Source organism: Mustela nigripes, chromosome 5 (genome assembly GCF_022355385.1).
Source record: "Mustela nigripes isolate SB6536 chromosome 5, MUSNIG.SB6536, whole genome shotgun sequence".
NCBI classification, from domain to species: Eukaryota; Metazoa; Chordata; class Mammalia; order Carnivora; family Mustelidae; genus Mustela; species Mustela nigripes.
In genome coordinates, this window is record NC_081561.1 from 107292759 (window position 1) to 107319929 (window position 27171).

Consider the following 27171-nt stretch of genomic DNA (forward strand, 5'->3'; position numbering starts at 1 on the left):
AAACTGTTGAACTGTTTTCTAAAGTGGCTATACCATTCTGTATTCTCACCAGCAGTGAATGAGAATTCCTGTTGCTCTAGACCCTCATTTGTAATTGGGATTACCCGTTTTGGGAATTGTACCCATTCTAATAGGTCTGTAATAATACTGTAATAATACTACATTTCTGTTTCAATTAGTATTTCTGTAATGACATCAGGTACTGAGCATGTTTTCATATGCATATTTGCCATCTGTGTATCTTTGATGAGCATCCCTTTAGGTTTTTTTCCCTTATTTTTAATCAGTTTGTTTGTTTTCCTATTGTTATAACAATTCTTAGTATATTTTGGATACGAGTTCTTTATCAGATAGGAGTTTTGCAAATAACTTCTTTCAGTCTGTGACTGATGCTTTTCCTTAACAGTGTCTTTCACAGAGCATAAATTTTAAAATTCTAATGAAGTTCAACTACACGAATTTTTCCATTTGTGGATTGATCATGCTTTTGGTGTCTTACCCAAAAATTTATTACCACGGGACACCTGCGTGGCTTAGTTGGTTAAGCCGCTGCCTTTGGCTCAGGTCATGATTCTAGGGTCCTGGGATTGAGTACCACATCAGGCTCCTTGCTCAGCGGGGAGCCTGCTTCTCTCTCTCCCTCTGCCTGCTACTCTGCCTGCTTGTACATGTGCGTGCGCATGAGCTCTCTCTCCCTCCCTCTCTCCCTCTCTGACAAATAAATAAATAAATAAATAAAATCTTAAAAAAAAAAAAAACACGTCATTACCACTATGTTAACTATACTGGAATTAAAATGAATTAATATAGGGCACCTGGGTGGCTCAGTAGGTTAAGTGGCTGCCTTCAGCTCAGGTTATGATCCCAGTGTCGTGGGATCAAATCCCGCATCAGGCTCCTTGCTTAGTGGAGAGCCAGCTTCTCTCTCTCCCTCTTCCTGCTGCTCTGCCTACTTGTGCTCTCTGTCAAATAAATAAATAAAATCTAAAAAAAATCCATACAAAAAAAAAGTAAAGTGACTGGTATTTGGTATTATCAAATCTAGAGTTCTATAGATTTCTCTAAAAGAAGTTTTATAATTTAACATTTAACATTTGGGTCTCCAGTACATATTGAGATAATTTTTGTGACAAGTGTAACCTAGTTTATGTTTAGTGAATCTGTCTTGGCTCTTAACAGTCACATATCTTCTGAACAATCACAGGCCATGTTTTTAATATGATTAATTTTGAAATTTATTCAGGATTATATGTATTGCTTAGCCCCATTTTGAAAATTACTTTTTCCCATCTATTTTCCTTTGTTCCATTGTTCTGCCCTTTTAAATCCAAAGCTTATTAACAGAACCACCATTAGGGGAATTCTTTTTCTCTGTCATCATAAATAATACTAGTCAAACCCAAATAGTCTTTCTCCAGAATTCACCCACCTCTGCCAATTTGATTGTTCTCACCATTTTTGGTAAGCTACGGATCATTTTGGATTCTAGCCTTAATAACATTTTGCATAGGTTAGTATCAGCATAGGCCAGTACCAGGTCTGTAACACTGCATCATTAGTCCTAAGCCTGCTTTCCATTTTGTACATGTCATCATTTTATAATCTAAACTCTTGAGAGTGCCCTATTACAGTCACATTGAAATCCTTCAAACCTGTCCCTTATGCTTCTATATTGGGATATTTTGCAATTGCACAAATCACATTTTTGTTAGCTTGCCAGTCCTTTCTTAATCTTAAGCTGCAGTCTCCCCCCCCCCCCAGCCCCTTCTTTTTCAAAGGAAATTTCTTTTTTTTCCTCAAAGGAAATTTCTAAAGCTTAAGCTTTACCACAGTACTTAAAAATCCTTAAGAATTTTGTGAGAAAATAAGTCTTTATTTCAGTAACAAACTTTACATTTAAAATTGAAGGTGGAAAATTGTTCCCTGGTTTATCAGATGTTAGCATGCGTAAGATATACTATTTTGAAGGGTGGGAAGATGGGAGGAGAGAGCAGGTGATAACTTATACTTCCCAGGTAAATAGGATGAGGTCAGATCTGATTACATGGAGCTGCATTCACTCTGATACTTCTGGTGTATTTTTCATGTGTGTATGTAGAGCTTTACATGTCTATACAGAGAAGGCCAGAAGAGGTGACCCTGAAAATTAGATTTAAATCTGTTAACAGTTTCTTTGTGTTAGGACATTTCTTACAGAAAGTCACTAAAAAGAGTACCTTAAAGACTATATTAAGTACTTTTAGAAATACAGTTGGCCTGACTTGTTTCTCTTTAGTTTTGTGTAGTTTTTTTTTCTTTTCTCTCTTTCTCTCTCTGTTTCTTTCTTGTTTGATTTTCCCTTTTTGGGTTGTTTTTTTTTTTTTTTTTGGCCTTAGCTCCTCCTGTCTTCTGTGCCCTTAATTGACCTTGTCTTGGTATAAAAAAATAATTGAATGGAACATTCTATATTTTATTTCTAAAAATCACTTCTAAACTAGACTGCCATTTACTTATGTATGACCCTTAGATCCTTGAGAATCAGTGGCTGGATAGAATTAAGCTGATAGAATTTAACTGTAGAAAACCTATAAAAGTGTTCACTTCCATTTTTGATTGATGACATACTTGTATTTAATATTAATTATATTCTTCTTATATAATTAAATATAAATGTAGTGACCCCCAGATTTTCATTTTTACTAAAAATGTTTTTAAAATACACTCATCGGTGGGGCACCTGGGTGGCTCAGTGGGTTGAGCCTCTGCCTTCGGCTCGGGTCATGGTCCCAGGGTCCTGGGATCGAGCCCCACATTGGGCTTTCTGCTCTGCGGGGAGCCTACTTCCTCCTCTCTCTCTGCCTGCCTCTCTGCCTACTTGTGATCTCTGTCAGATAAATAAAGAAAAAATCTTTTAAAAAAAAAATACACTCATTGGTTTCTTGAAACATCTTTAAGCGTTCTATTTTAATGAGTGTATTTTATAGTAGCATTAATGGATAAACATGTCAACTTAATTAAATTCAGAATTCATAATGAAATCTTATTTCACATGAAAATTTTAGTGTTACATACTAACTGGGTTCATCTGTGGCATGGAATTTTTTTTAGTCTTTAAAAATTCAGTTTTTTAAAAAAAAGATTTTATTTCTTTGAGAGACAGTAAGAGAGTTGGAGTGGGGGGTTGGGAGGGGAGGCAGAAGCAGACTACCCACTGACCAGAGAGCCCAATGCAGGCAGATCCAGGGACTCCAGAATCATGACCTGAGCTGAAGACAGTTGCTTAACCCAACTGAACCACCCAAGCACCTCTAGTCTATAAAAATTCTGTTTTATAGCAACCATGTTAAAAAATGAGTTATAATCATAAAGTTTTACCATAATCAAGTAATGACCATAAAGTTTCAGATTTAATGAAAAAGCAAACATCTTGATTTAAGAAATACTGAAGTCTTTTAAGTAAAAAATTATATTTCTTATAAATATACTCCCTCAAGAAAGAGTGAGTGGTAGGGTAAAGATTAAGACTACCCCTAATTTGTAATTTGGACTCTGAAATACAGATTCCTAGAGGAGTGCCTCTCAGTCCTGTCTTGTGCTTAAATTCTCTAGAGGGCGCCTGGGTGGCTCAGTGGGTTAAGCTGCTGCCTTCGGCTCAGGTCATGATCTCAGGGTCCTGGGATCGAGTCCCGCATCGGGCTCTCTGCTCGGCGGGGAGACTGCTTCCTCCTCTCTCTCTCTCTGCCTGCCTCTCTGCCTACTTGTGATCTCTGTCTGTCAAATAAATAAATAAAATCTTTAAAAAAAAAAAATTCCCTAGAGAGTTTTTAGGCATTTCAGTGCTGGAGGCCTGCCTCAGACCAAAGTCTCTGGGTTTGAGCCCCAGGCTTCAGTGCTTTTTATAAGATCAACATAATTGTGCGGCCATGGTTAAGAACCACTTAAGTACATCTTGAAGTGTTGTGTTTTTATTATATTTCTAAGTTTGGATACTTGTGACAGTGCTACATTGATTTATTTTTTTACTGTGGTAAAAAAAATACAACAAAATGTAGTATTTCATCATTTTTAATTGTGTAGTCAGTATTGTTAAGTATATTCATATAGTTGTAAAACATATCTTCAGAACTTTTCCATCTTGCAAAACTAAAACTCTGTAACTTTTTTTTTAGTAAGAGAGATTACACATTAGTAGTAGGAAGGGTAGGGGGAGGTCAGTAGATGACCTGCTGAGCATTGAGCCTGACTTGGGGCTTAGTCTCAGGACCCTGAGATCATGGCCTGACCTGATGTCAGACACTTAACTAAGCCACCCAGGCTTCCCAATAATTTCTTTAAAAATCTGTAACAATTTAATATCAGCTCCCTCTACTGCATTTCTCCCAGTCCCTGGTTAACCACCATTTTACTTTTGGTGTCTGTGACTTTAGTTATCTTTGTAAGTAGAATTATATTCACCTTTTGTTATTGGCTTATTTCACTTAGCGTGAAGTTCTCAAGGATCATCCATGTTGTAGCATGTCCCAGGATTTCTTCCTTTTTAAGAGTGAATAATAGTCCATTGCATGGATATACCACATTTTGTTTATTCATCTGTTGGTGGACATTGGGATTACTTCCTCTTCTTGGTCTTGTGAATAGCACTGCTATGAACGTGGGGCTGCATATGCATAAACGTGGGGGTGCATATGCATATCACTTGAAGACCCTCCTTTCAGTTCTTTTGTCTACATACCCAGAAGTGGAATAGCTGGATCATATGGTAGGTAGTTCTGTTTTTAACTTTGACGAGCTTCCAGATTGTTTTCCATAGAAGCTGTACCATTTTACAGTCCCTTCAGTAGTGCACAAAGGTTCCAATCTCTCCATATCCTCACCAGCAGTATTTTCTAGGTAGGTTTGTTTTTAAATAATTATTCTGATGGGTATGAGGCGATACCACATTGTAGTTTTGATTTGCATGTCTCATCATTAGTTGGGTACATTTTCATATGTTTGTTGGGCTAAATGTCTGTTTTAAGTCCTTTACCCACTTTGTAATAGGACTATTTGATTTTTTTATTGTTGAGTTGCAAGAATTCTATATATATTCTGGATATTAACCCCTTATCAGATACATGATTTGCAAATATTTTCTTCCATTATGTAGGTTGCCTTTTCACTTTGTTGATTCTTTCTTTTGATGCATTAAAAAAATTAGGTTTGATGTAGTTGCAGTTGTTTCTTTTTGTTGTCTATACCTTGGTATCATATCCAGTAAATCCTTGCCAAGCCCAGTGTCTTCAAGCTTATCATCCCCTTTGTTTTCTTCTAGGGGTTTTATAGTTTTGGGTCTTTCATTAGGATCTTTAATCCATTTTGAGTTATATAGTAATTGTCCAGCTTCATTCTTTTGCATGTGGACATGAGTTTACATGAGTTTTCCCAGCACTGTTTGTTGAAGAGACTGTCCATTTCTCACTGAGTGATCTTGGCACTCCGGTTAAAGATCATTTGGCCATGTCTGTGAAGGTTTGTTTTTGGCCTTTTTGCTCAGTTGCATTGCCTTTATGCCTATATGTCTGTCGTTATGGTAGTACCACACTGTTTAGATTACTGTAGCTTTATGAATTATTTTGAAGTGAGAGAGGTGTGACACTTCAAACTTTGTTCTTTTTCAAAATTGTTTTGGCTTTTGGGAGTCCCTTGAGATTTCATACGAATTTTAGGATGAATTTTTCTTCTCTGCAAAAAATTATTGCGATTTAAGAGGAATTGTATTGAAATCTAGAAAGTTTTGGTAGCTGGACATCTTAACAATATTAAGTCTTTGAATCCACAAACATGGGGGTGCCTGGGTGGCTCAGTGGGTTAAGCCTCTGCCTTCGGCTCAGGTCATGATCTCAGGGTCTTGGGATTGAGGCCCACATCGGGCTCTTTGCTCAGCAGGGAGCCTGCTTCCCCCTCTCGCTCTGCTTACTTATGATCTCTGTCTGTCAGATAAACAAATAAAAAAATCTTTGAATCCACAAACCTGGGGATCTTTCTACTTGCATCTTTAATTTCTTTCAGCCATGTTTTGTAGATTTCAGGGTATAAGTCTTTCACTTTCTTCTTTAGGTTTATTCCTAAGTATTTTATTTTTTGTTGATACTACAAATGGAATTGTTTTCTTAATTTCCTTTTTAGGTTGTTCATTGTTAGTATATAAAAATGCTACTTATTTTTGTATTTTAATTTTTCAATCCTATAACTTGGCTAAAGTCTTTCTAATTGTTTGCTTGTTTTGTTGAATTCTTAGGGTTTCTTACATAAAAGATTATGTCATCTGTAGTCAGATTATTTTACTTCTTCCTTTCCAATTTGGATGCCTTTTTTTTTCCTTGCCCAAATGCTAAATTGTTTTTAATAGAAAATACAAACTATTTTTTAAAAAGGAGTAGTTGATACGAATTAAGGTAGGCCATGGTGAAAAGTTCAGAATCTACTCTTTGAAATCAAAGGGAAAATATTGGAGCATTTTAACCTGAGAGAAGATGTGATGTTGTAAGAGTGGATGCAGAAAACTAGCAGAGTGGTACAAAGTGGTCTGATGGATAAATGACAGGCTGGGAGGAATGGATGAATGGCAGGAGTAAAGATGGAGAAAAGTGAATGGGATGGAGTATTTAGGCATTAGATTAGATATGTGGGTGAGAAGAAGGCACAAGAGAGCTTTTTTTTTTTTTTAATGATTTTTATTTATTTATTTATTTGACACAGAGGGAGAAATCACAAGTAGGCAGAGAGGCAGGCAGAGAGAGAGATGGCAGGAAGCAAGCTCCCTGCACAACAGAGAGCCCGACATGCGGCTTGATCCCAGGACCCTGGGATCATGAACTGAGCCGAAGGCAGAGGCTTTAACCCACTGAGCCACCCAGGCGCCCCACAAGAGAGCATTTTTAAGGCCACTGTTAGGTTCTTGGCTTGAACATGACTAAGTGAATTGAGATAATAGATACTGTGGTATGGAGATGTCTGTATGCAGAGTTTGAGATGCTTGCTAAATAGCTAGTTCAGAGATGCTGCAGAGGAGCTTGTGTGCAAATCTGGCCATGGAAATACATGCACAGTAAATAAATTGACTCCACTTTGTAGAAGTCCAGGACCTAGTTAGTCTAAGCTTTGGTGCATAGGACATGTTCATTGAATATTTGTGTAATGATCGGTCACAAAAATTGAATTTAGATACTGTAATATGTTTAAAGCTAATTATCTTTAATGTAGAAACTAGTACTTTTTTTAATACTATGTAAGTGGCATTCTATGAGAAGAAGCCATTCTTTCTTAATTGAACTGGCTAAATTAAATTGAACTGGCTAAATTACTGATTTACATTGTCATTTTATGTCATCCAGCTCTCTTGATAGACTCTAATGTGGTAAAACCTGTGTTTCTGTTCAAGTCCATAAATAGAGAAAATAGATTAAAAGTCTGCACACAAGTAAAATTCAGGATATTTTTATTTTTCTGGGATGGGAGTGGGAAAAGCAGAGTAGGGAATGAGGTATAATGTGACTAGCTACTCAGGGATAAATATAAAACTTTTTTCGTAAGTCTGGCAAGCCTGAAAACAGTTAGTCTTTGATGTGATATTATAACACTGTAAGAAAAAGCATGTCCTGGATTGGAGAGAAGTAGAGAAAGATAGAAGGAATGGGAAATGGAAAGCAGTGAAGGCGAAATGAAAAAAAGGCCAGGGAGAGTAAGCATTCAGCAGGTTCTGAACTGAGTATTAGTATGTAATCTACTTTTGATCCATTTGAATCCCGAGCTTCAGAATACATGATTAGTTTCCTTTAACAGTTAATGCTACTTCACAGCTCTTGACTGCTTTAAGTGCCATTCTAATCCGAAGTAGACACACTTAATATGAATATGTTCTTCTCATCCCACCACTGTATTAAGCTGGAAGTCAGAAGACCCATTATTCCAGTCCTGGTTCTGTCATTAACTGGCTTTATGACCCTGTGAAGTTAACTTACTTTCTTTGAGCCTCAGTTTACTCATCTGCCAAAAATGATGGAGCTGGACAAAATGATCTGTAAAGTCCCTTCTGCTCTAAGATTCTATATTTCTTTGGGATGAATCCGTTTTCCCCTAAGTGTAGCAGTGGTTTCCCATCAGTAGAAAAATAAAAGTCTGTGTTTTTGAATTTTATGTTAGCATATATTCTCCTGTATATTAGCACAGAAATTATTTTGCACAATCTGTCATTCTAATTTATATGTTGCTATTTGAGATTTTTAGGGACTATTTGAGATTCTATTCAGTGTCATCAGTTTTATTAAATACTTGCCACCTTTAAATCATTTCTTTGCCACAGTCCTCAGAATTTGTTGATTATGAATTCTAGTGGGAGTATTTTAAGTAATTCTCAGACTTTTTATTGCTGGGTTTTTCCCTTTGAGAGAATTATTGTATTAGGAAAGTAAAGTTGCTTTTTAAGTCTATGACTTATTTATGGCCAAAACTTTAACTTCTTTTTTTCTCAAATTTTCATTTACAATCTTTCTTGGTTTTGATTTGACAGTGAACTGAAGGGTGAAATGATACTTGTGATATAATTGTGCAAGGGGAGTCATGTGATACTAAAAAAAGAAAAGTTAATAACCTGTATATGTAAGACATTACTGTCAGAGGCACGAGAGAGTTATACATTTAGTTTTATTTATCTGTGTTCAGTCTTCATACTTTTTGATTTAATGTGGCAGAGAGTAGAATAAAGTCTGGCAGGTACAAAGGTCTAGACTTAAAGAAAAGGATAGAATTTGAGATCCTGTGTTAAAATACTTATACGTTCATGGTTTTAATACTGAGGAGCCATGATTATACTGTTACATAGAACAATCTTTTCACAGTGGAATACAGTGCTGTTAAATCTAAAAAATAAAAGTACGAGCAGGTAGCAAAGGATATTTAAAGAAGGAAGAACATCTCTTACTCTCCATCTTTTAACCTACAAATTACTTACTAGATGTATCTTCCAGTCTGTTCATAAGTAGAGAAATTGTGTGTTTTATTTAGAGTATTTAAAATTTTATTACTAAAAACCTTCCAAAGGTTTCAGGCTAGCTATCACCAAGTAAATTTTTAAATATGATTTTCTTATTCTGGTAAAGAAAACAGGGAAGAGTTTAAATTTGCACTTGTTAAAATTTAAAGTCTCACTCACAAACACAAAAAATAAAAAATTTTATTTGTAGTTGATCAAACAAGCAGTAGGAAATTCAGAATAGAAATGTATTATATGTAAGTGGTTCTTAAGCAAATGTTGAGGTTTACTGGTCGATGTTTTAAAAATTACAAATCTACAGAAATTTCAGTAGCCCTCCCCCCTTATTTATTTTTCTGTAGATATTTAATTTGTTCTAAAATATCTATTAGACTTCACCACTGTAAAATAAAAAATACATCATCAGTATTGAACACAATTTTAGTTGAATCTTGTCTAGAATATCCAGTGGTTACCAATATAAGTGTGCAATGCCCCAACACTGCAGATCTCCAGGAATGCAAACTTCTGATATTCAAGAATAAATGCTGTGGGGAAAAGAATTTAGTGTAATTTTAATAGCATGGGCTATTAGAATTTAGTGCAAATTACTTTTACCATAAAGAAGTTAATTAACCTCATTCTAAATGGTACTCTCAGGGGTAAAAATATTTAATGCAACTTTTAAAAGTTAGCAATAAAATTTTCTTTTGCTTATAAAGTCAGGTATTTCATAGTAGTATGACAGTTACAGAGAATTGCAAAGCAAAAAAAAAAAATAAAAATTAGTTCCTGTGCTTTAAAAAAGATATTCCGAGTATTTGTATTGCAAATGAATTATTGCCAAATGTTAATAATCTATTATGTCTTGTTTTTTAAAGTGAATGAATTTTTAGCTTTTGAGGGCCCCATCTTGTTGGATATGAGAATTAAACATCTAATCAAAACCAATCAGTTAAGTCAAGCAACTGCTCTAGCAAAGCTGTGTTCTGATCATCCAGAGATTGGTACAAAAGGTAGTTTTAAGCAAACTTACCTTGTTTGTCTTTGTACATCATCACCAAATGAAAAGTTAATCGAAGAGGTGAGTATGTTTTCTTTTGTTAGTAATTATTTTTAAAAATGAAGAAGTTAATTTTCAATTAGAATATCTTTGACTTCTCTTAGATAGTGAAGGACTGTTGTCAATCTTAAATTTTAGTATGCTCTGGGGTAGTGATTCTAAGCAGCTTTCAGAGTTATATGTAAACTGATTTCATCTAGCTTTTTTTTGAATTGAATCTTTACTGCTGAGGTTAAATTCTGGGATGGTGGAGGTGGCTTAATAATTGAGTAGGATGTTTTTATTTGTCAGCAGTTGGACCTTAACTTTAGTTTTACCTGACTTCAGGATACTTGTAGATCTAACTGGCTAATTTAAGTAACTATAGAATTTATATGACTTCCTCCTAAAAATATGTTCTCTGTTTTATACACATGCATATGCACACACACATGCATAATGTATTCCTAGGGAGAAGTGTACACACACACACACACACACACACACACACGTATGTATAGATCTGTATCTATATATATTAAGATCAAATTTTTATTTGCATATTTAATGTAAAGTTTTATTTTCTGTGAGACATACGCTTTTTTTTTTTTTTGTACTTCTAGTTTGGCATAAAGCATAGTATTCATGCATTTGTTTTGTACTATAGAATTCTGAGATAGAATCGTGGTCCAAATGGGAATTTGGATTTTGGAGAACTCATAATTCCAAAATGAAATTGGAGACAGGGTAGGAAAATTAAAAGTTGCTAAATAAGATAAAGGCAATATGCATTTAAATAATTTAGATTAAAAAAAAACTATAATGTTTAATGGTGTTGACTTTGCATTTAATGCAAACAAGTGTCTTATATCTCTAATACAAGTATCCTTCAACCTCAGAGCAATAAAGAGAAGAAAATGACTAAAGGACACACTTAAAGATGTGTAACAGGAAGAATTGAGATACAAACCAAGACAAGAGAGCTTGTATAATCAGCTGTGTAGACAGATACTGTAATCAGTCTGGAAGAAGGATAGTGTCAGACAAAAAGCTGAATGCCTACATGAGGTTAGAGCTGGTTTAGGTAGTGATAATTTTGTGGGTTTTTTGTTGTTGTTGTTGTTGTTTTAGAAAATGAAGAGGAAAATGGTAGGCTTGGACCAAGATTAGAAGTAAGGTTATTGTGGATGGTGAGGATAATGAGGGTACTAAGAAGAGTGATGTCTGGCAATTCCTAGATTAGACAGAGTAGAGCTAAGGGTTGTAGCCTAGGAAATTGTATCATTAGTTTGGACATATAGAAGATTGAAGTTTTCTTATTAGTTCAGAATAGCTATGTAGACAGTTAATTGGCAGACAGAGTTTCTTGAGATAGCTTTTGAATTTTAGGATTTTTTCTAAAATTCTTAAATTATTGTGTTGCTATATCTTAGATACTTTTCAGCTTCTTAATAAAGCTTTAATTATCAGTTCATTCCTTGCCCTTATGTCAGTCTATCCATCTATCTATTCTTCCTTCATCAGATTTTTATTAAGTGAATGATGTGTGATGTCTAAGCCCTGGGGGTTAAATGTAAGTTAAGGCATAAGTCTTGGCCTAAAGAAACTTAACTTCTAATAGGAAACTATCTAAATGTAGGGTTGTTAGGTTAGTTCTAAAGTCCCTGCTTGAAGTTGAAGACTACGAATTTATAATCTGCAGGAAAAAATCTGTATTTCTAACTCTGGAATAGTCAAAAGATTTTGTAGAACTGAACTTTAAGTTCCCTTTTGGTTTAATTTTTCAGATTGGAGTAGCAGCAGCCTAGCTTGATTTGGGAGATCCTCAGGAAAATTCTCTGTGAGGGCCTCAGGTATCTCTGATATCATATAAAATGATTTTTTTTTCTTCTTACATTAAGCAGGTAGAATTAAGGCATTCCTTGTTTCTAAGCAGAGTTCACCAAAAGTTTCTGTACCCTACTCCAGAAACACCACTAGATCTTGAAAGTGCAGAACAGGACAGGATATGTGTAAGTCGACACATTCCTTGTTAAAAGTCCTCTTTTGCTTAGAGATTGTTTGGTTACTCTTTTATGTTCCTATTACAAATAGTAGAAATTTTCTCTTCATTGTTCCATGTGAAGTGGGTTAAGATTGGCTGTCACCAAGGCCTGTATTTGCCCCAAGGGAAGGTAGTCACTTTGGAACAATTGCCCAAAGATATTGCCCCCTTCATAAGAGGTATGCTCTCTCTCTCCCATTCATTTGCTTTTACCTGTCTGGTTCTTAAAAGCATATGAGTTTTTTACTTTGACTTCTTTAAGTCTGGTTCTTAAAAGCATATGAGTTTTTTCATTAGTGTGTGGTAGGAAGAGATATTGGAGAGAGTCAACCATGGCCTGAATTCTGTGGTCCTTTTGAGGAAATCCTTGTTCAGGGAAGCCAGTAAGCAAGGAATTGACTAGGATTTTCAGGATCCTTTCATTGTAATAGAAATAGCAGCTAGCACTGGTAGATGGCTGAGGAATGGTACTAAGAGAGATGAGTGCCTATCTGGATTCTCTCAAAGGAAAACCTTGGCCCGTATTCTTGGTGTAGGTATAAAACAAAGTGAGCAGTATTTTAGTATTTTAGAATTGTTTAGAGCCAGTATAGCTCTTGGTTTTGTCCTTAAAATAAACACAGAATTTAAAAAATAAATCCTCTTTCTCTCTAACCATCCCTTCTCCATTTAATACTTCCCCAAGTAATCATTCAGTTTGAAATTTGATAAATAACCTGATCCTTTTCTATGCACATGCATATATTTTTATATGCTCCAAACATACATATGCACACCCTGCCTGCTGTTCACTTTCCCCCACTTACTATGGATGTCCTTTCATATCATTCCACATAAATCAACCTCATTCTTTCTTCATGACTGCATAATTCCATAGTATGGATTTGTGATATCTTTGGTCAGACTAGATGACATTTAAGTGGTTTCCTTATTGTATACATCCTTTCGTTCTTGTCAGTGGTTCACTGGTAGGGCAAATTTCTGGAAACAGTTGCTGGATTAAGGAGTCTACATGTTTTAAATTAATTTATAGAGCATGCTACCATCCAAAAAAGATTATGCCAGTTTAGGCTCCCATAAACAGTATATGAAGTTTCCTCTTTACTAACACTGGAAATTATTTGTCTTTTAAATTTTTGCTTGCCCGAGAGTTAAAAAATAGTAGCTCATGATTTGATTTTATGTTTTTTCAGTATGATAGGGTTACCATTTAAGTTATTATTATTATTTTTTTAAGATGTATTTATTTTAGAGAGAGGGCCAGTGGGGGGAGGGGCAGGAGGAAAGAATCTTTCAAGCACACTCCTTCCCTAGCAGGGAGGTGGAGGTAGGAGGTGGAGGGCCAAGGGCTCTGTCCCAGGAACCATGAGATCTATGACTAGAGTTGAAATCAAGAGTTGAAACGAAAAGTCCTATGCTCAACTAATTGAGCCACACAGGCACCTTCTAAATTCTTTTTTAATTGGAAAGCAATTTTATGTAAGCAAGACTTCTTAAAATGTGATGAAAGCCAATACATTTTAAAAGTACACTTGGTAATTGTATATAGAATACTGTTGAAGTGTTCTGTGCTTTTTGAATACCTGGCATAAAGAGCCATATTAAAACATAAAAGCCATTATTCACATTCTTAAAATTATTTTTGTTTTACAGAGGGAGTTAGCATAATATGTCTTTAACAAACAGATCATTCTGACTTTGAAAATTTATTCACAGTTCTAAATTTACTGGTGTTTAAATTTTTGCTCATTTTTCAAAGCAATAGAGAAAAGATATCTATACTAAAAGATATCTATTACCATCTATAATGGTAATTCCTACTGTGTGCTGCCTTGGATTAAAAAAATAATTCTTGTTCATTGATAGCTATATTTGACTTGTACTTTCATGGTTTGAATTCAGCCATCCATTGGTTTAAATATGGTTTCGGTTTTCCCTGTCATTCTCTTTTGTGTCCTGTTTTTTTCAAGAGGACCATCTAGTGGCAAATCAGGGAAATGAAAGCTATGGAAGTACACACTAAAAATTGTTTTCCTAGCATACCTTTAAAAAGTGTGGTTTTCTGTATTACTGAATATGGCAAATGTTTCAGTTTGATATGTTGTATATATGTGAAATAAACATGCTGAGGCTATTTTAATACAAATACATATATATGTTTCTAATTACTAAGTGCAAGCTAATGTAGGTGTCATTGGGGAAATAAATTTCCATATATATATATATATATATATATATACACATTTTGCATCATATGAGCATTCAACAAGATTAGCTTAGGTTTTACAACAAAAACAACAAAAGATCAGATTCAAAACAAATCATTCTGTCAGGATATAAGATTTTTTATTAAAGCAGAACGTGTAAAGGGTCAATATTTAGCAATAAAAGGCTTCAATGCTTATGCATGGAGAGTTCTGGAAAGAGCAGACTTTGAAGCTGTACCTGGGTTAAAATCTTGACTGCCACTAATTAAGTAAGCATGTGATTTTGAGCAAGTAAATTAACCTCTCTGAACCTTATTTCTAGAAAGTTAGTAGAAAGTTACTAGAAACTAGTTACTAGAGTTAGTAGAAAGTTACTAGTAACTAGAAAGTTACCAGGCAAGCTATTGTGCTGGTTAGCAGTGCTATTTCTGAAGAAGCTGGCACTAATAAATAGTGTTATTATTATTATTATTTCATGTTATTATTAACATGAAAAAATAAAACTTACGGGGTGACTTCTAACATTTGTCCGCATGTCTATAACAAGGTAATTGTTCAAAGTTAACACAGCTTGCAATAAAAGATAATGTGATGAAATAGAAAGAGCTTGAGTGTTTAATGCCAGTTAGACAAAATTTGATTTATAGATCTACTGCTTAATTAACTGTTGCAGTTTGGGCAAATTAACATAATTTCTTTGAATGCCACATTTTTCCTACCTAGTAGGAAATTTATGATTAAATAATAAAATATGTCTGATAATGCACTTAATAATGTAGAATATTTGAAAATATTCATTGTATGATTATATATTGATCAGCCCCCCCTTTTTTTTATTTAAGTGGGGTCACTTAAAGATTTGTTAGAAAGAGATGAAAGAATAATGGAAAGAGCACTGCATCGGGGAATTCCAAAACATAGGTTTCAGTTTTAACTCGGCCACTAACTTCATCATTCCTGTAAGAAGTCATTGTTCTTAAATACACAGACTCAGAGTTGGGTCTTGTCTTGTTTTAGAGTTTTCTAGCCCAACTTAATGTATAAAATGGAACCTCAGAATCTATCCTCATGCAACCTTTATCCTCCTCAAAGATCAGTCTCAAGAGTATCCTCATTTAGATATTTGTTCAGTCCCGAACACATTACATTTTACATACATGCACACACGCACACACGCACACACTTTTCCTTTACTCACAAGTTGATCAGGACAGACAAGGTCAGCGAGGAGGGGCATGGTTATCTCTGTGGTATATGGGTGCCAGTCATCTATATTGGTCTTCATTTTTTTTTTCCATTTATCTTTTTATATTGTGGAACACCAGTGATTTGTGATTATATTCTGTTTGCTTATATCCTTGTCTTACAGAAATGCTTATAGAGATCTGTTTACATATTAAATCATTGTAATGTGATAATTTTAATTTTTCAAAAAATAAGTAATAGATAATACATGTGTAATTAAATGAAGAAGTTGCCTTCATCTAGGTTATACTTATGCATGCATGACTGTTGACAGGCTTTGAGATGGAATGAATTTATATGAAAAGAAAAATAATGGAGATTTATAGAACACTGAGGTGAGCTTAATTTAAAGGTAGTATAACTAAAAATGTTTCATAGTATTCTTTTTCCCCCTCAGATGAATAGACACTTTATTAGTGTATATCCAGCATACCTTTCTGTGTCTTTCTGCTGATTTTAATGGTTTTTAAATTACCAGATAAAGGGGGGAAAATACAGCTTTTCTTTTTCAGTATCGTAGTCCTGATTAATGGGTAGAAGATACTTATAATTAGCATTAGTTATTTCAGATAAATAAGTATTTGTAAAGTTTATTAAAATAATTGGTTCTCCGACTTGAAGAAAAATTATTTCTTTACTGCAGCCGAGTAATGACAAACTAGAGGTTTTACTGATAAAAAATGATCTATAAATATCTAATGATTCAAAAGTATATTTTTATATATCCTAATAATAAAACCATTTTATGGCATGTTTTCTATATCCTTTTTTCTTTAGATTTCAGAAGTTGACTGCAAAGATGCACTAGAAATGATTTGTAACTTAGAATCTGAGGGTGATGAAAAAAGTGCTCTTGTCTTATGTACTGCGTTTTTATCACGTCAGCTCCAACAAGGAGATATGTACTGTGCTTGGTGAGTTGATTTTATTTTGTAAAGAAAAATTGGTTAAATAAGAATACAAGATAGGTTATGAGAATTCAGAGAGCTTAAGAACATACTTTTTAATATTTTAAAATCTTATCAAAACAAAAAGCTTATAAAAGCTTATTTTCAGTTATTACATGCCGTTCAGACTGACCATGAAGTAGTTCATATTGTAACTTTTTTATGTTAAGGACCACACAACCCCCTTAGTATACCAGTAATGGTTGTATAATGATTAATAATGATCAGGAAATTTTTAGATGTTAGAAGATGAAGGAAATGTTCATTTTGTCTAATGCCACAATATTTTCAGATATCTAAGTAGTCTCTGTGTATATTTTTCCTCTACATATTACACACTTGCAACTACATAACTAGTTTAGTAATTTATGTGTGGAAATAAAGTTCATTTATCATTCTACTTCACTAACTTCTTGAGTGCATATTTCTTTATATGGTACATTTTCAAGTGTGCAGAAGCCTGTTACATATAACGTACAACTAATAAAGATGTTGACTTCAACTGACTCAAAAAAAGATCTTAAGATCAGTTGTCTTAAATTAATGTGTTAGCTAAAACTGACAATTTATCTGGCCAGTGAATAGCATTATTAGTCTTCAGTGTTAGTTGGTAATATTGGAAACACAAAATTCAGTTTACAACATTCAGACTTTAAGAATTTTTACCAAATGATGTATGACATACAAATCCCATGAATATGGGACAGGCAAGCTAAATCAGTGTGTAATTAAACAAGAATAAAGTTCACAGTTATAAAGGTTTTCTGAGCAGTTTTGAGTTTTGTTATGAAGAGAAAATCATATATGCAGTACACAGAGGATTGATACAAAAGGTAGAAAGAAAGATTATGAAGGGATAATAAAAAGCATGCATTTAACTGAGGAGAAGTAGATTTTCCATGTAATATAAATATTAGTATGACTTAATTAACTCTTGCATTGCTTTGAAAAATTCATCAAAGTCTGAATTTCATTACAACGAAGGCAATCTATTAAAAGTTCTTAAGTGAGGGGGGAATTTATGTTTAAGAAATGCTATTATACAAGTACTTGAGAAGGCTTTGGGGTCTTAACAGTGAGGACGATTGGGGGGAAGTGGCAGGACAGAGTTGAGCTTGAAAAGTGAACTAGAAAGCCAGTTAACAGTCAATCTGGGAAGTTAAGAAGGCTTCTTTATGGATGTAGGATGGGTTGAAATAATGTTGACACAAACAGTCTTTAGGATAATAGAAAGCAGAGGCTTTTATAGGGTCCGTGATAATGATGCATTTAATTACAAAGATGGTGAACTGGAAAGAATGTTAATCATTTTCATATATTAAGTTTCAGGTTTCAGAAGAGATCAAATTGGAGAAGTCTTAAAAAGAACTAGAGAGGTGAAAGTGGCCAATACTGGAGAGACAGATTTTGAAGTCCTCTGTATATAAGTTAAAATCCAGTAAATGATCAAGTTATTCAAGTGGGTGGTGAAAGGGCAGTGTTCCTGAGGAAATAATATTAGGAAAGGCCTGTATTGAGGAGATTACTTTGTGAGGAAAGTTGAGGAAAGGAAAAAGATTTTTGTGCAAATTAACCACAGAGGACAGAAGAGAAATAGGACGATAGGTAAAAGGGAGGAAAATTCATCGTTTCGTAGGATTATTTTCTGTGAAACCTACATTCTAATTGTATTTGAAATAAATTTCAAAGTTCATTTTTCAAAGTTTATTATTTCACCAATTTGAGAAATTAGTTGTTTCTTTTGAGTTCTTTGTCGTCATTAATTTTAATATTTAATAACAAATTTTTAAATTTACGTGACCAGTTGGTCAGTTTTCAGTTTCAGGTAGAAGATAAAATTAAATGCTTTTAAAAATACGCCATTGATCTGTATAGATCAATGTGGCTCAGATACCATTTGTATAATGTGTTTAAATGAGAGGTGCTTTACTAGTACGGGTATCATTTCTCTCTGACATTGAAAAACATTAAAAGAATGATATCCTGATTTTATTTAGTCTCTAAAAAATTTGAAATATACCTTATATTTTATATCTAATTTAAATTTAATTTCCACATGTAGAATTTGGAATCTAAAACCAGTTTTAATTTCAAATGTAATGACTGGACCAATATAGTCCATGATTACTACATTATTGTTCCAACTTATTTTTTTATACTTTTTTTTAGGGAGCTCACTCTCTTTTGGAGTAAATTACAGCAAAGAGTAGAACCATCTATTCAAGTGTACCTAGAAAGATGTCGGCAACTTTCTCTGTTAACCAAGACAGTATATCACATTTTCTTCCTGATTAAAGTTATTAATTCGGAGGTAAGAATGATCAAGCTATTTTTTCTCAATTTAAGATGTATTAATTACTTTTAATAAAAACTATTATTTTGGCACCTCTTCCAGTGACTTCTGTTATTTCATTTAAAGTTTTGAACATTGCTTTAATTAGTCTTATAATAGGCATTTGATAACAGAAAAACTTAAAAGTACAAATGAGAGCTAGGGGCTTGCTCTTGACCTAAAGAAAAGTAATATGCATATACTGGTATTTTATCGTTTGACAATTTTTGCTCCTAGGTGTTACACTATTTTGATAACTGGCTTTATAGAAATTTAAGAAGGTATAAAGAGAGAGATGTAAGGTAGCTCCCTTTGCTAGCAGTTTGGCAGATTACATTATCTAAAAATCCTTCTACAAAGTGCCCCAACATAGTTGGTGAAATAAAATAAATATTTCTTTTGATATATAGCACCTAAGGTTGCAGGAATGTTAGGGAGAATCCATAGGCCCAAAATGAAGAGGAACTTAAAGCTTTCTGAAGCCGAAAGCTTAAGCTGCTGCTGGGTCTCTCCTGGCCTGATGGGTATTGGGATAGGTTACTACTTGCAGTAACCAAGGAATTTGCACATTGGGATGGGAGATAGCTTTATGGGCCCTCCCCAACTCCCAGTTGGGGAGTTGGAACTCAGCAATCTGTCCCCCTACCCCACCTGCAAAGTTCTGTAATTTCTTTGAAAAAGTAGACCAGAAAAATGGTGCTTTTTAGTACAGATAGATGGTAGGGAAGCTTATGCATGTTCTACTGGGCTGTGGGTCAGAGAAAGAAAAATGTTTCCCTTAAGAGGTTGTAACCATAGGTCTACCCTCACACAGATTTGTGGCCTAAATTTACCATATTTATAGTCCAGAAATCCTCATGCCAAGTAAGTAATGTTTAAGAAGGTAAGAGTGGAGTACTGGGCTGGTAACATCTGGCAGAATGCAGAACTTCTTTGAAGGGACATACTCAGTGCTGGATTCTCAGGTAAAGTCCTGGTTGAGATGAGTTCATGATCAAGAATTATGGAACATGAAACAGTTTGTCATGAGGGAATTTTGTCAGAGAAAAATAACAGTAGAATTAAATAGACTATTTAAAGACAAAAATGTAACCATCAGGATTTATACATGTATCAGTATACATTTATACTGAGCCGGGGTGGCTCAGTTGGTTAAGCAGCTGCCTTCACCTCAGGGCATGATCCCAGGGTCATCTACTTCTCCCTCTGCCTGCGTGTGTGTGCGCGCGCGCGCGTGCGCACATGACACTCACTCACTCTCTCTCTCACACACACACACAAAATAAAAAAATCTATAAAGCATATGAAACAGTGACATGAATGAATCTCAGTAGAGAAAAATTATTTGCGTAAGTTTAAGTAATGCAATTATGGAAAATTACATAAAATACATATATTTAAAGACAAAATAAGGAAGTAAAGCATGAGAAAGAAAGATACTATCAAAATGACCAAGCAGATTTTAAAGAGTCAAAAAAAAAACTTCTAAGAATAAAAAACAGTTATTGAAATAAAAACAATTAATAAGTAGATTAAATAGATTAGATATAACTGAAGAGGAAAGCAGAGGTTACATATATGTTTCTAATTATCTCAATTGGAGGCTGAGTTTTACAGAATTAATTTTTTTAAAGATTTTTTTTAAAAAATTTTATTCATTTTGAGATACAGAGAGAGCGAGTGTGCACCAGCAGGGGAAAGAGGCAGAAGCAAACTTCTTCCTAAGCAGGGAGCCTGACACGGGTCTCAATCCCAGGACCCTATGATCATGACCTGAGCTGAAGGCAGATGCTTAACCACTTGAGCCATCCAGGCGCCCCAGAATTAATTTATTTTCTTATAGTAACCCTTGTAGTAATGCAGTTGGTTTCCATTTTAAATGTACACAGAAGACGTTTTTCTAAAGTTGCGGATATTATGTAGAATGGGGTGCCAAACAGTGTTTAGGAATCCTTAAGAACGGGGATGCAGCTTGAAAGAAGGATTTGAGATTCATTTATTTATTTGTAGAGAAAGAGAACACAAGAGTGGGGGAGGATAGGGAGAGGGAAAATCTCCATCACAGGACCCTGCGATGATGACCTGAGCTAAGATGATCTCAAGAGTCAGACTTCTAACCAGCCGAGTCACCCAGAAGCCTCAAGAAATATTTTTTAATTCATCTGCATACGCGCGTGCACACACACACACACAAAAGATACTCTCCTGTTCCCCCTTTAAGAGTAACTTCTAAAATCTGTAGTTGGTCAGTAAATCTTACAAATTTCCCTTTTTCTCTTGAAATAATTTCAGAAGAATAGAATTTCTCTTTTAGGAGTAAAGAACGGGGTGAATTAATCTATATAGTTTTTGTCTGTCAACCTTGTTAATTCATTCTGATTTTTCATTTTATATATTGTGCTGCAGGTAAAAAATAGAACTTAATATTAAGTTTCTTTAAAAATTATTGTACAATTTTAAAATACAGGTTGTGCCACTGCTTTATGTCTAACTTGAAGAGCAGTATAGCACAGTGGAAGGACTTTGAAACTAAAAAGCCTGGCAGATTGGGTGACTTTCTCTTGACCACCTGGTAACTCTAACCACTTTGTATTTCATTTCTTAATTAGATTAATCAAGGAAGTTAGGTAAAAATGACTCTCCTCCCTCATCCTTACACCCCACTAATAAGGAGATTGTGTTGGAGAGGGAAAAACTTGGACAAGAGCTATACTGTCCATTATTGGTAACCAGTAACCTTTATTTTAGGTGCTCTGTAGTTCCATGAGGCTAGTGACATTGAATAGGATAAAGAATGCTTCTATCATCATGGACAGTCTGCGGAATAGTAACTTTGTGGAGAGACTTTAGGTTTAGAAGTAAAGTCCATAAAAAAAGCAGTTAAAAGCATGAATAATAGCTTTAGAAAGTTGGGTCAGGGGAGGTCACCTATTCACAAGAATAACTTGGAACTTGCTAATCAGTTACTCTGCCCCCAAAATCTTGTTTCCTATCGCATAAAATGTTTTTCCCTTTTTTTTTAACTCTCTGAAATCTGATCAGAGGTTTTATTTATTTATTTATTTTTAAGATTTTATTCATTTGAGAGAGAGCACAAGCAGTGGAGAGAGAGAAGCAGGCTGCCTATTGATCAGGGAGGCTGATGCGGGGTTTCATCCCAAGACCCTGGGATCATGACCTGAACTAAAGGCGATTGCTTGACCATCTTAGCCACCAGGTTCCCTTAGAGGTTTTATCTTAAAACTGGAATCATAGGGACGCCTGGGTGGCTCAGTTGGTTAAGCAGCTGCCTTCGGCTCAGGTCATGATCCCAGCGTCCTGGGATCGAGTCCCACATCGGGCTCCTTGCTCCGCGGGGAGCCTGCTTCTCCCTCTGACTCTGCCTTCCACTCTGTCTGCTTGTGCTCGCTCTCGCTCGCTCTCTCTCTCTCTCTCTCTCTCTCTAAAAAAAAAAAAAATTTTTAAAAAAAAAAAAAAACTGGAATCATAGGGGGGCGCCTGGGCGGCTCAGTGGGTTAAAGCCTCTGCTTTCAGCTCGGGTCATGATCCCGGGGTCCTGGAATCGAGCCCCACATCGGGCTCTCTGCTCAGCGGGGAGCCTGCTTCCTCCTCTCTCTCTGCCTCTCTGCCTACTTGTGATCTTTGTCAAGTAAATAAATAAAATCTTGGGAAAAAAAAAAACTGGAATCATAGGGCACCTGGGTTTCTCTTGGTTAGGCATCTGACTCTTGATTTCGGCTCCATTCAGGATTTCAGTGAGAAACCCAGGTGCCCTATGATTCCAGTTTTTTTTTTTCCCAAGATTTTATTTATTTACTTGACAAAGATCACAAGTAGGCAGAGAGGCAGAGAGAGAGGAGGAAGCAGGATTTCAGTGAGAACGAGCCCTGCATTGGGCTCCAAGCTTAGTGGGAAGTTTGCTTGAGATTTATTACCCTGTGCCCCTATCCCCAGTGGCATGTGTGTGTCATACTCTCTCTCACAGAACAAAACTACAATCATAGATTATTACTGTTTTAGAACTAAAAGAAACCTTTCAGTTAACTAGGTTAACTAGGTTCTAGTGTAACTCCTTATTTTTCACATGATGTAATTTAGTCTCAAGGTTAGTGATTTTGGTTAACTGGCAGCCCTCTTTCAGAATTCCAGGAGCTATTGAACAGTTTATTCGTGCTTTTTCCTAGACCCTTGAAATTAAAAGTTGAAAAATACAGGTTTTCATAGTCTACTAATGGAGACACACAAACAGTTGCAATTTGGTGTATGGGTCTTTCTGTTTTGGTGGAGTGCTGAGACTCCTGTTAGAGCACATTGCTTAGCACTGTGCCTGGTATAAAGTAGCTGAATGAATAAAAGAGGTGGACATTCTAATCCACTTGTCTGTGTTGACTCTGTGTGGTAGCCACACAGAGTGGGAGGGGAACGTGTTCCTAGTAATAGAAAAAGTATGAAAAGTGGTATATGGAAAAATTTTTCTTCTCTCTTCACTACTCACTGAAAATTTTGGGTCATCAAATATGTGGGGATGGTCTCTGCATCAAGCAGATACCTGATTCTGTGGACACCAGCTGGGTATCCTACAACTTAAGTCTAACACTATTTAACAGGCGATAGCACAGTCCCACAAGACTAACTAACTAACTAACACACACATACACACACACACACACACACACACACACAGACACTCCCACCCCCCCCCTTCAGGTGCTAATCACAAGTCCAGTTTGTCATCTGTCCCACAACACACACACACACACACACACACACACCCCCACCACCCCCACCCCCACCCCCACTCCCCCCCTTCAGGTGCTAATCACAAGTCCAGTTTGTCATCTGTGCTTCTGACCAACTGGCTAAAATCAGAAGTTCTCACAACCACCTCCTCAGATTTGATTAATTTGCTAGAGTGGCCCACAGAATTCAGTAAGACCCTTTACCTACTAGATTACTGGTTTTATGAAAGGATACAACTCAGGAAGAAGCAGATGGAAGGTAAGCACAGGGCAAGGAGCAAGCTGTCTTCCCAGATCTTCATATGTTTACCAGTGCAGAAGATCCCTGAACCCCATTCTTTTGGGGTTTTTACAGAGGCTTCATTACATAAGCATAATTGATTAAATCATCAGCCACCACTGGCAGCTGATTTAGACCCCAGCTTTCTCCCTTTCTTGGGATGGGGGTATGGGCAAGAGCTGAAAGTTCCAACCCTGTAAATCACAGGTTTGTTCCCCTGTCAGCCCCCATCTGGTGGTTATCTAGGGGCTTTCCAAAAATGGCCTCATTAACATAAATAAACTTCTTTGTGGTTAAAGGGGACTTACTAGTAACAGCACCTGTTTCACAGTTTAAGGCTCTGGAGCTGTTTCAGGAGCTGGGAACAAAAGATGCCCATATAGTTCTTATCACTTAGGAAATTACAAAGGTTTTAGGAGCTACTTGCTGGGAACCCTGGATGAAAACCAAAAAATATATGTATTTCTTATATCATAATATCAAAAGTGGTATCAAGACAAATGAGAGAATAGCGTCTTTGAGGAAATAGAGTTAGTTTACCTGAAATATAGGCTATTTGGATAAGGCAAAAGATAAATCTAGACCAGATGAGGCATACTTAAAGATTGTGAAGGCCCTTTTGTTATTCCCCATTAAGAATATATATCTGAGGTACAAAGGTAACCACTTAGGTTAAGACATGTTGCTGTGTGTGGATGGAGAGGGCTGTACAGGATGTACCGGGGGCTGCTAATCAGCCTTTAAGCCTTTGGGTAGTTTTGGGCCAAGGATACTAGGCAGTCAGAGGAAAGGAACAGAAAAGTTGGGGGGGGGCAGTACCAAAGCTAAAATCTTGTATCTTTTAGAAGGTTGCCTCATGCTGGATTATTGTCAGTGGGGGGTGAATCTATATTCCTCCTCTCAATTTTTAGCACTTAACCTTCATCAGTCACTCTTAAATTTAAGTTGGTATTATCAGTAACTTTTATTAACTAATGATAGGTATTAAGTAGATTTTTTAAAAAGATTTTTTTAATTTATTTGAGAGAGAAATCATAAGTAGGCAGAGAGGCAGGCGGGGGTGGGGCGGGGGGAGGGGGAGGGGAAAGCAGGCTTCCCGCTGAGCAGAGAGCCCAATGCCGGACTCAGGTCCCTGAGATCATCACCTGAGCCAAAGGCAGAGGCTTAACCCACTGAGCCACTCAGGTGCCCTGGAATTAAGTAGATTTTTATGGGCTAATTGTCAATTACATATTTATGGGAAATTAGTAATTCAAACTCATCTTTAAAAACACTTATTTACCTATAAACAATTTTTAATCACAAAGATGAAAAATTCCCAAGAATAAAAAACATTGTTGTAGTTTCATTGGCATTAAGATTTCACATTTAATTACAACATTAAGGTATTTTTAAAGCAAATTTATTCAAAGCCATTTGCCCTTAATGAGTTGAAATCACCCTTGAATCCAATAGCAGACTGTATTAGAACTGTTGAGTTTCTCTCTGGAATAATTTTAGTTGCATTTTTTAAGCAGTAAGTAGAATTTTTGAATCTGCTTTTGTTGTTTATGAAGGGATCAACAGTTACATGATAGAATACTTCTAGTCCCTCTTCCGCAGTGCAGATGGCATCCACAAAACAGGCTTCCTGAAACCTTTCTTAAAGTCATTTCTTCCTTCATCATTTCCTGAATTTTCTAAAGAAAAACATCCTTCTCCACAATTCTTGTTCTGTACATATGTACTAGTCCTTCTAGTATATGTCTTCATTATCACTTCATCTCATATTTATGGTTGACTTCATCTTGGATTTCTCCAAGATATCCTCTCTATAATACATATCTTTTTTTCATACTGTGAGAAAGGAGTGACCTAATTATCCATTATTAATAGTAGCCGCTAAGGCATGTAACAGAGATACAGATATTTTACAGTTAAAGTTTTCTGGCTCGGATTTATCTCAAAATAGTAGAAAATAGATATATGGTTTTGACGTAAAAGCTGGAGACAACCATATGGTCCCTGTTGTCCTTTCCTCACTGTCACTTTTAAAAATAAGTATCATCTATTGTCCATTTTTTTCTTGGTCTTTGTACCCTTGCTTTTCATGAAGTCAAGCCAATTTAGTATCCTCCCCTCACTTTCGTATTGCCCCACAAATCTAAGCTGGTTGGGTAAAATATTTTATTTCCTTCTTAGCCTGTGTAAATACCCTGTCAACTTTTTTTACTTATCTCTTCTCTGCCTTTTGATCTGGTGTAATACATATTCCATTCCCATGATTGTGACCACATCTTATACTGGTTTATTTCTTATATCTATGTCTTCTTAGTCCTTTTAAAACCCATTTTTATTCTCTTCACTACCTCTACTTTCAAATGACTCTTACCCTTCATTACTGCTATCTTATAATAATAGTTCAAGATGCTTATTGAAAAGGAAAAACATTTATTGTGTCTCCTTGTACTTCTGATTTTTAAGGTGGTTCAACAACGAGGTAAGTGATTTGGCATTCAGCCAGTGTATAATAGACCCCCCCCCCCCCCGTGAAGGATCAAGTTAACTTTATTCTGTTAAAAGTGAAAATCTCCTTTCATTCTAGTAAATTAGGAAATACAGGGACTTCCTCAGTTCTGTAACTGGGTTTTTATTTCAGAAGGATTCTAAATACAAACTTAGGAAATAAGATTTGTGATAAAGTTGACATTATTGATCACTTGCTGTGTACCAGACATTATACTAAACTGTATCATATACTTTTGATACGTAATATTCATTAATGCTCACAGCAATTTTATGAAGTTTAAATGCTATTTTGATTTTTATAAGTGGGCTGTGAACAGTTAGAGAAGTTAGTAACTTCCAGGTTTGCCTAGCCTTTTTTTTTTTTTGAAGATTTTTATTTATTTATTTATTTGACAGAGAGAGATCACAAGTAGGCAGAGAGGCAGGCAGAGAGAGAGGAGGAAGCAGGCTCCCTGCCGAGCAGAGAGCCAGATACGAGGCTCGATTCCAGGACCCTGTGATCATGACCTGAGCCGAAGGCAGAGGCTTAACCCACAGAGCCACCCAGGTGCCCTTCCTAGCTATTTTAGTTGATTTTATACCCAGGTCTTCTCTTTATTTCCAATGCTTATCTTTCTCCTGCTGTTCTTTATAGTTCATTTCTTTCTCTCTCTGTCTCTCTCTCTCTCTCTCTCACACACACACACACACAGCTAAGCTACAGTGCTTTAGAAGAGGCAGCATTTCATATGTTGCAGCTACAAAATTTGAGAGTAGCAAACGTTAGTTTCAAAATTACTGAATTCACAAATACGTGTTGGTTAGTGTAGATTAAATTAACATTTCCTGTTTGCTTTTT

General features: G+C 35.6%; 1 protein-coding gene across 3 annotated transcripts in view; it reads left to right on the forward strand.

Annotated features, from left to right (window-relative positions):
• Window positions 1-27171, forward strand: part of ZNF292 (zinc finger protein 292) — a 93686-nt gene that overhangs the window by 58421 nt on the left and 8094 nt on the right. For all 3 annotated transcript variants that reach the window (XM_059401030.1, XM_059401029.1, XM_059401031.1), the window contains 3 exons: window positions 9871-10073; window positions 16305-16441; window positions 18644-18785. In XM_059401030.1, coding sequence (XP_059257013.1) covers window positions 9871-10073; window positions 16305-16441; window positions 18644-18785 — 482 coding nt within the window. The remainder of the gene's footprint in view (window positions 1-9870; window positions 10074-16304; window positions 16442-18643; window positions 18786-27171) is intronic.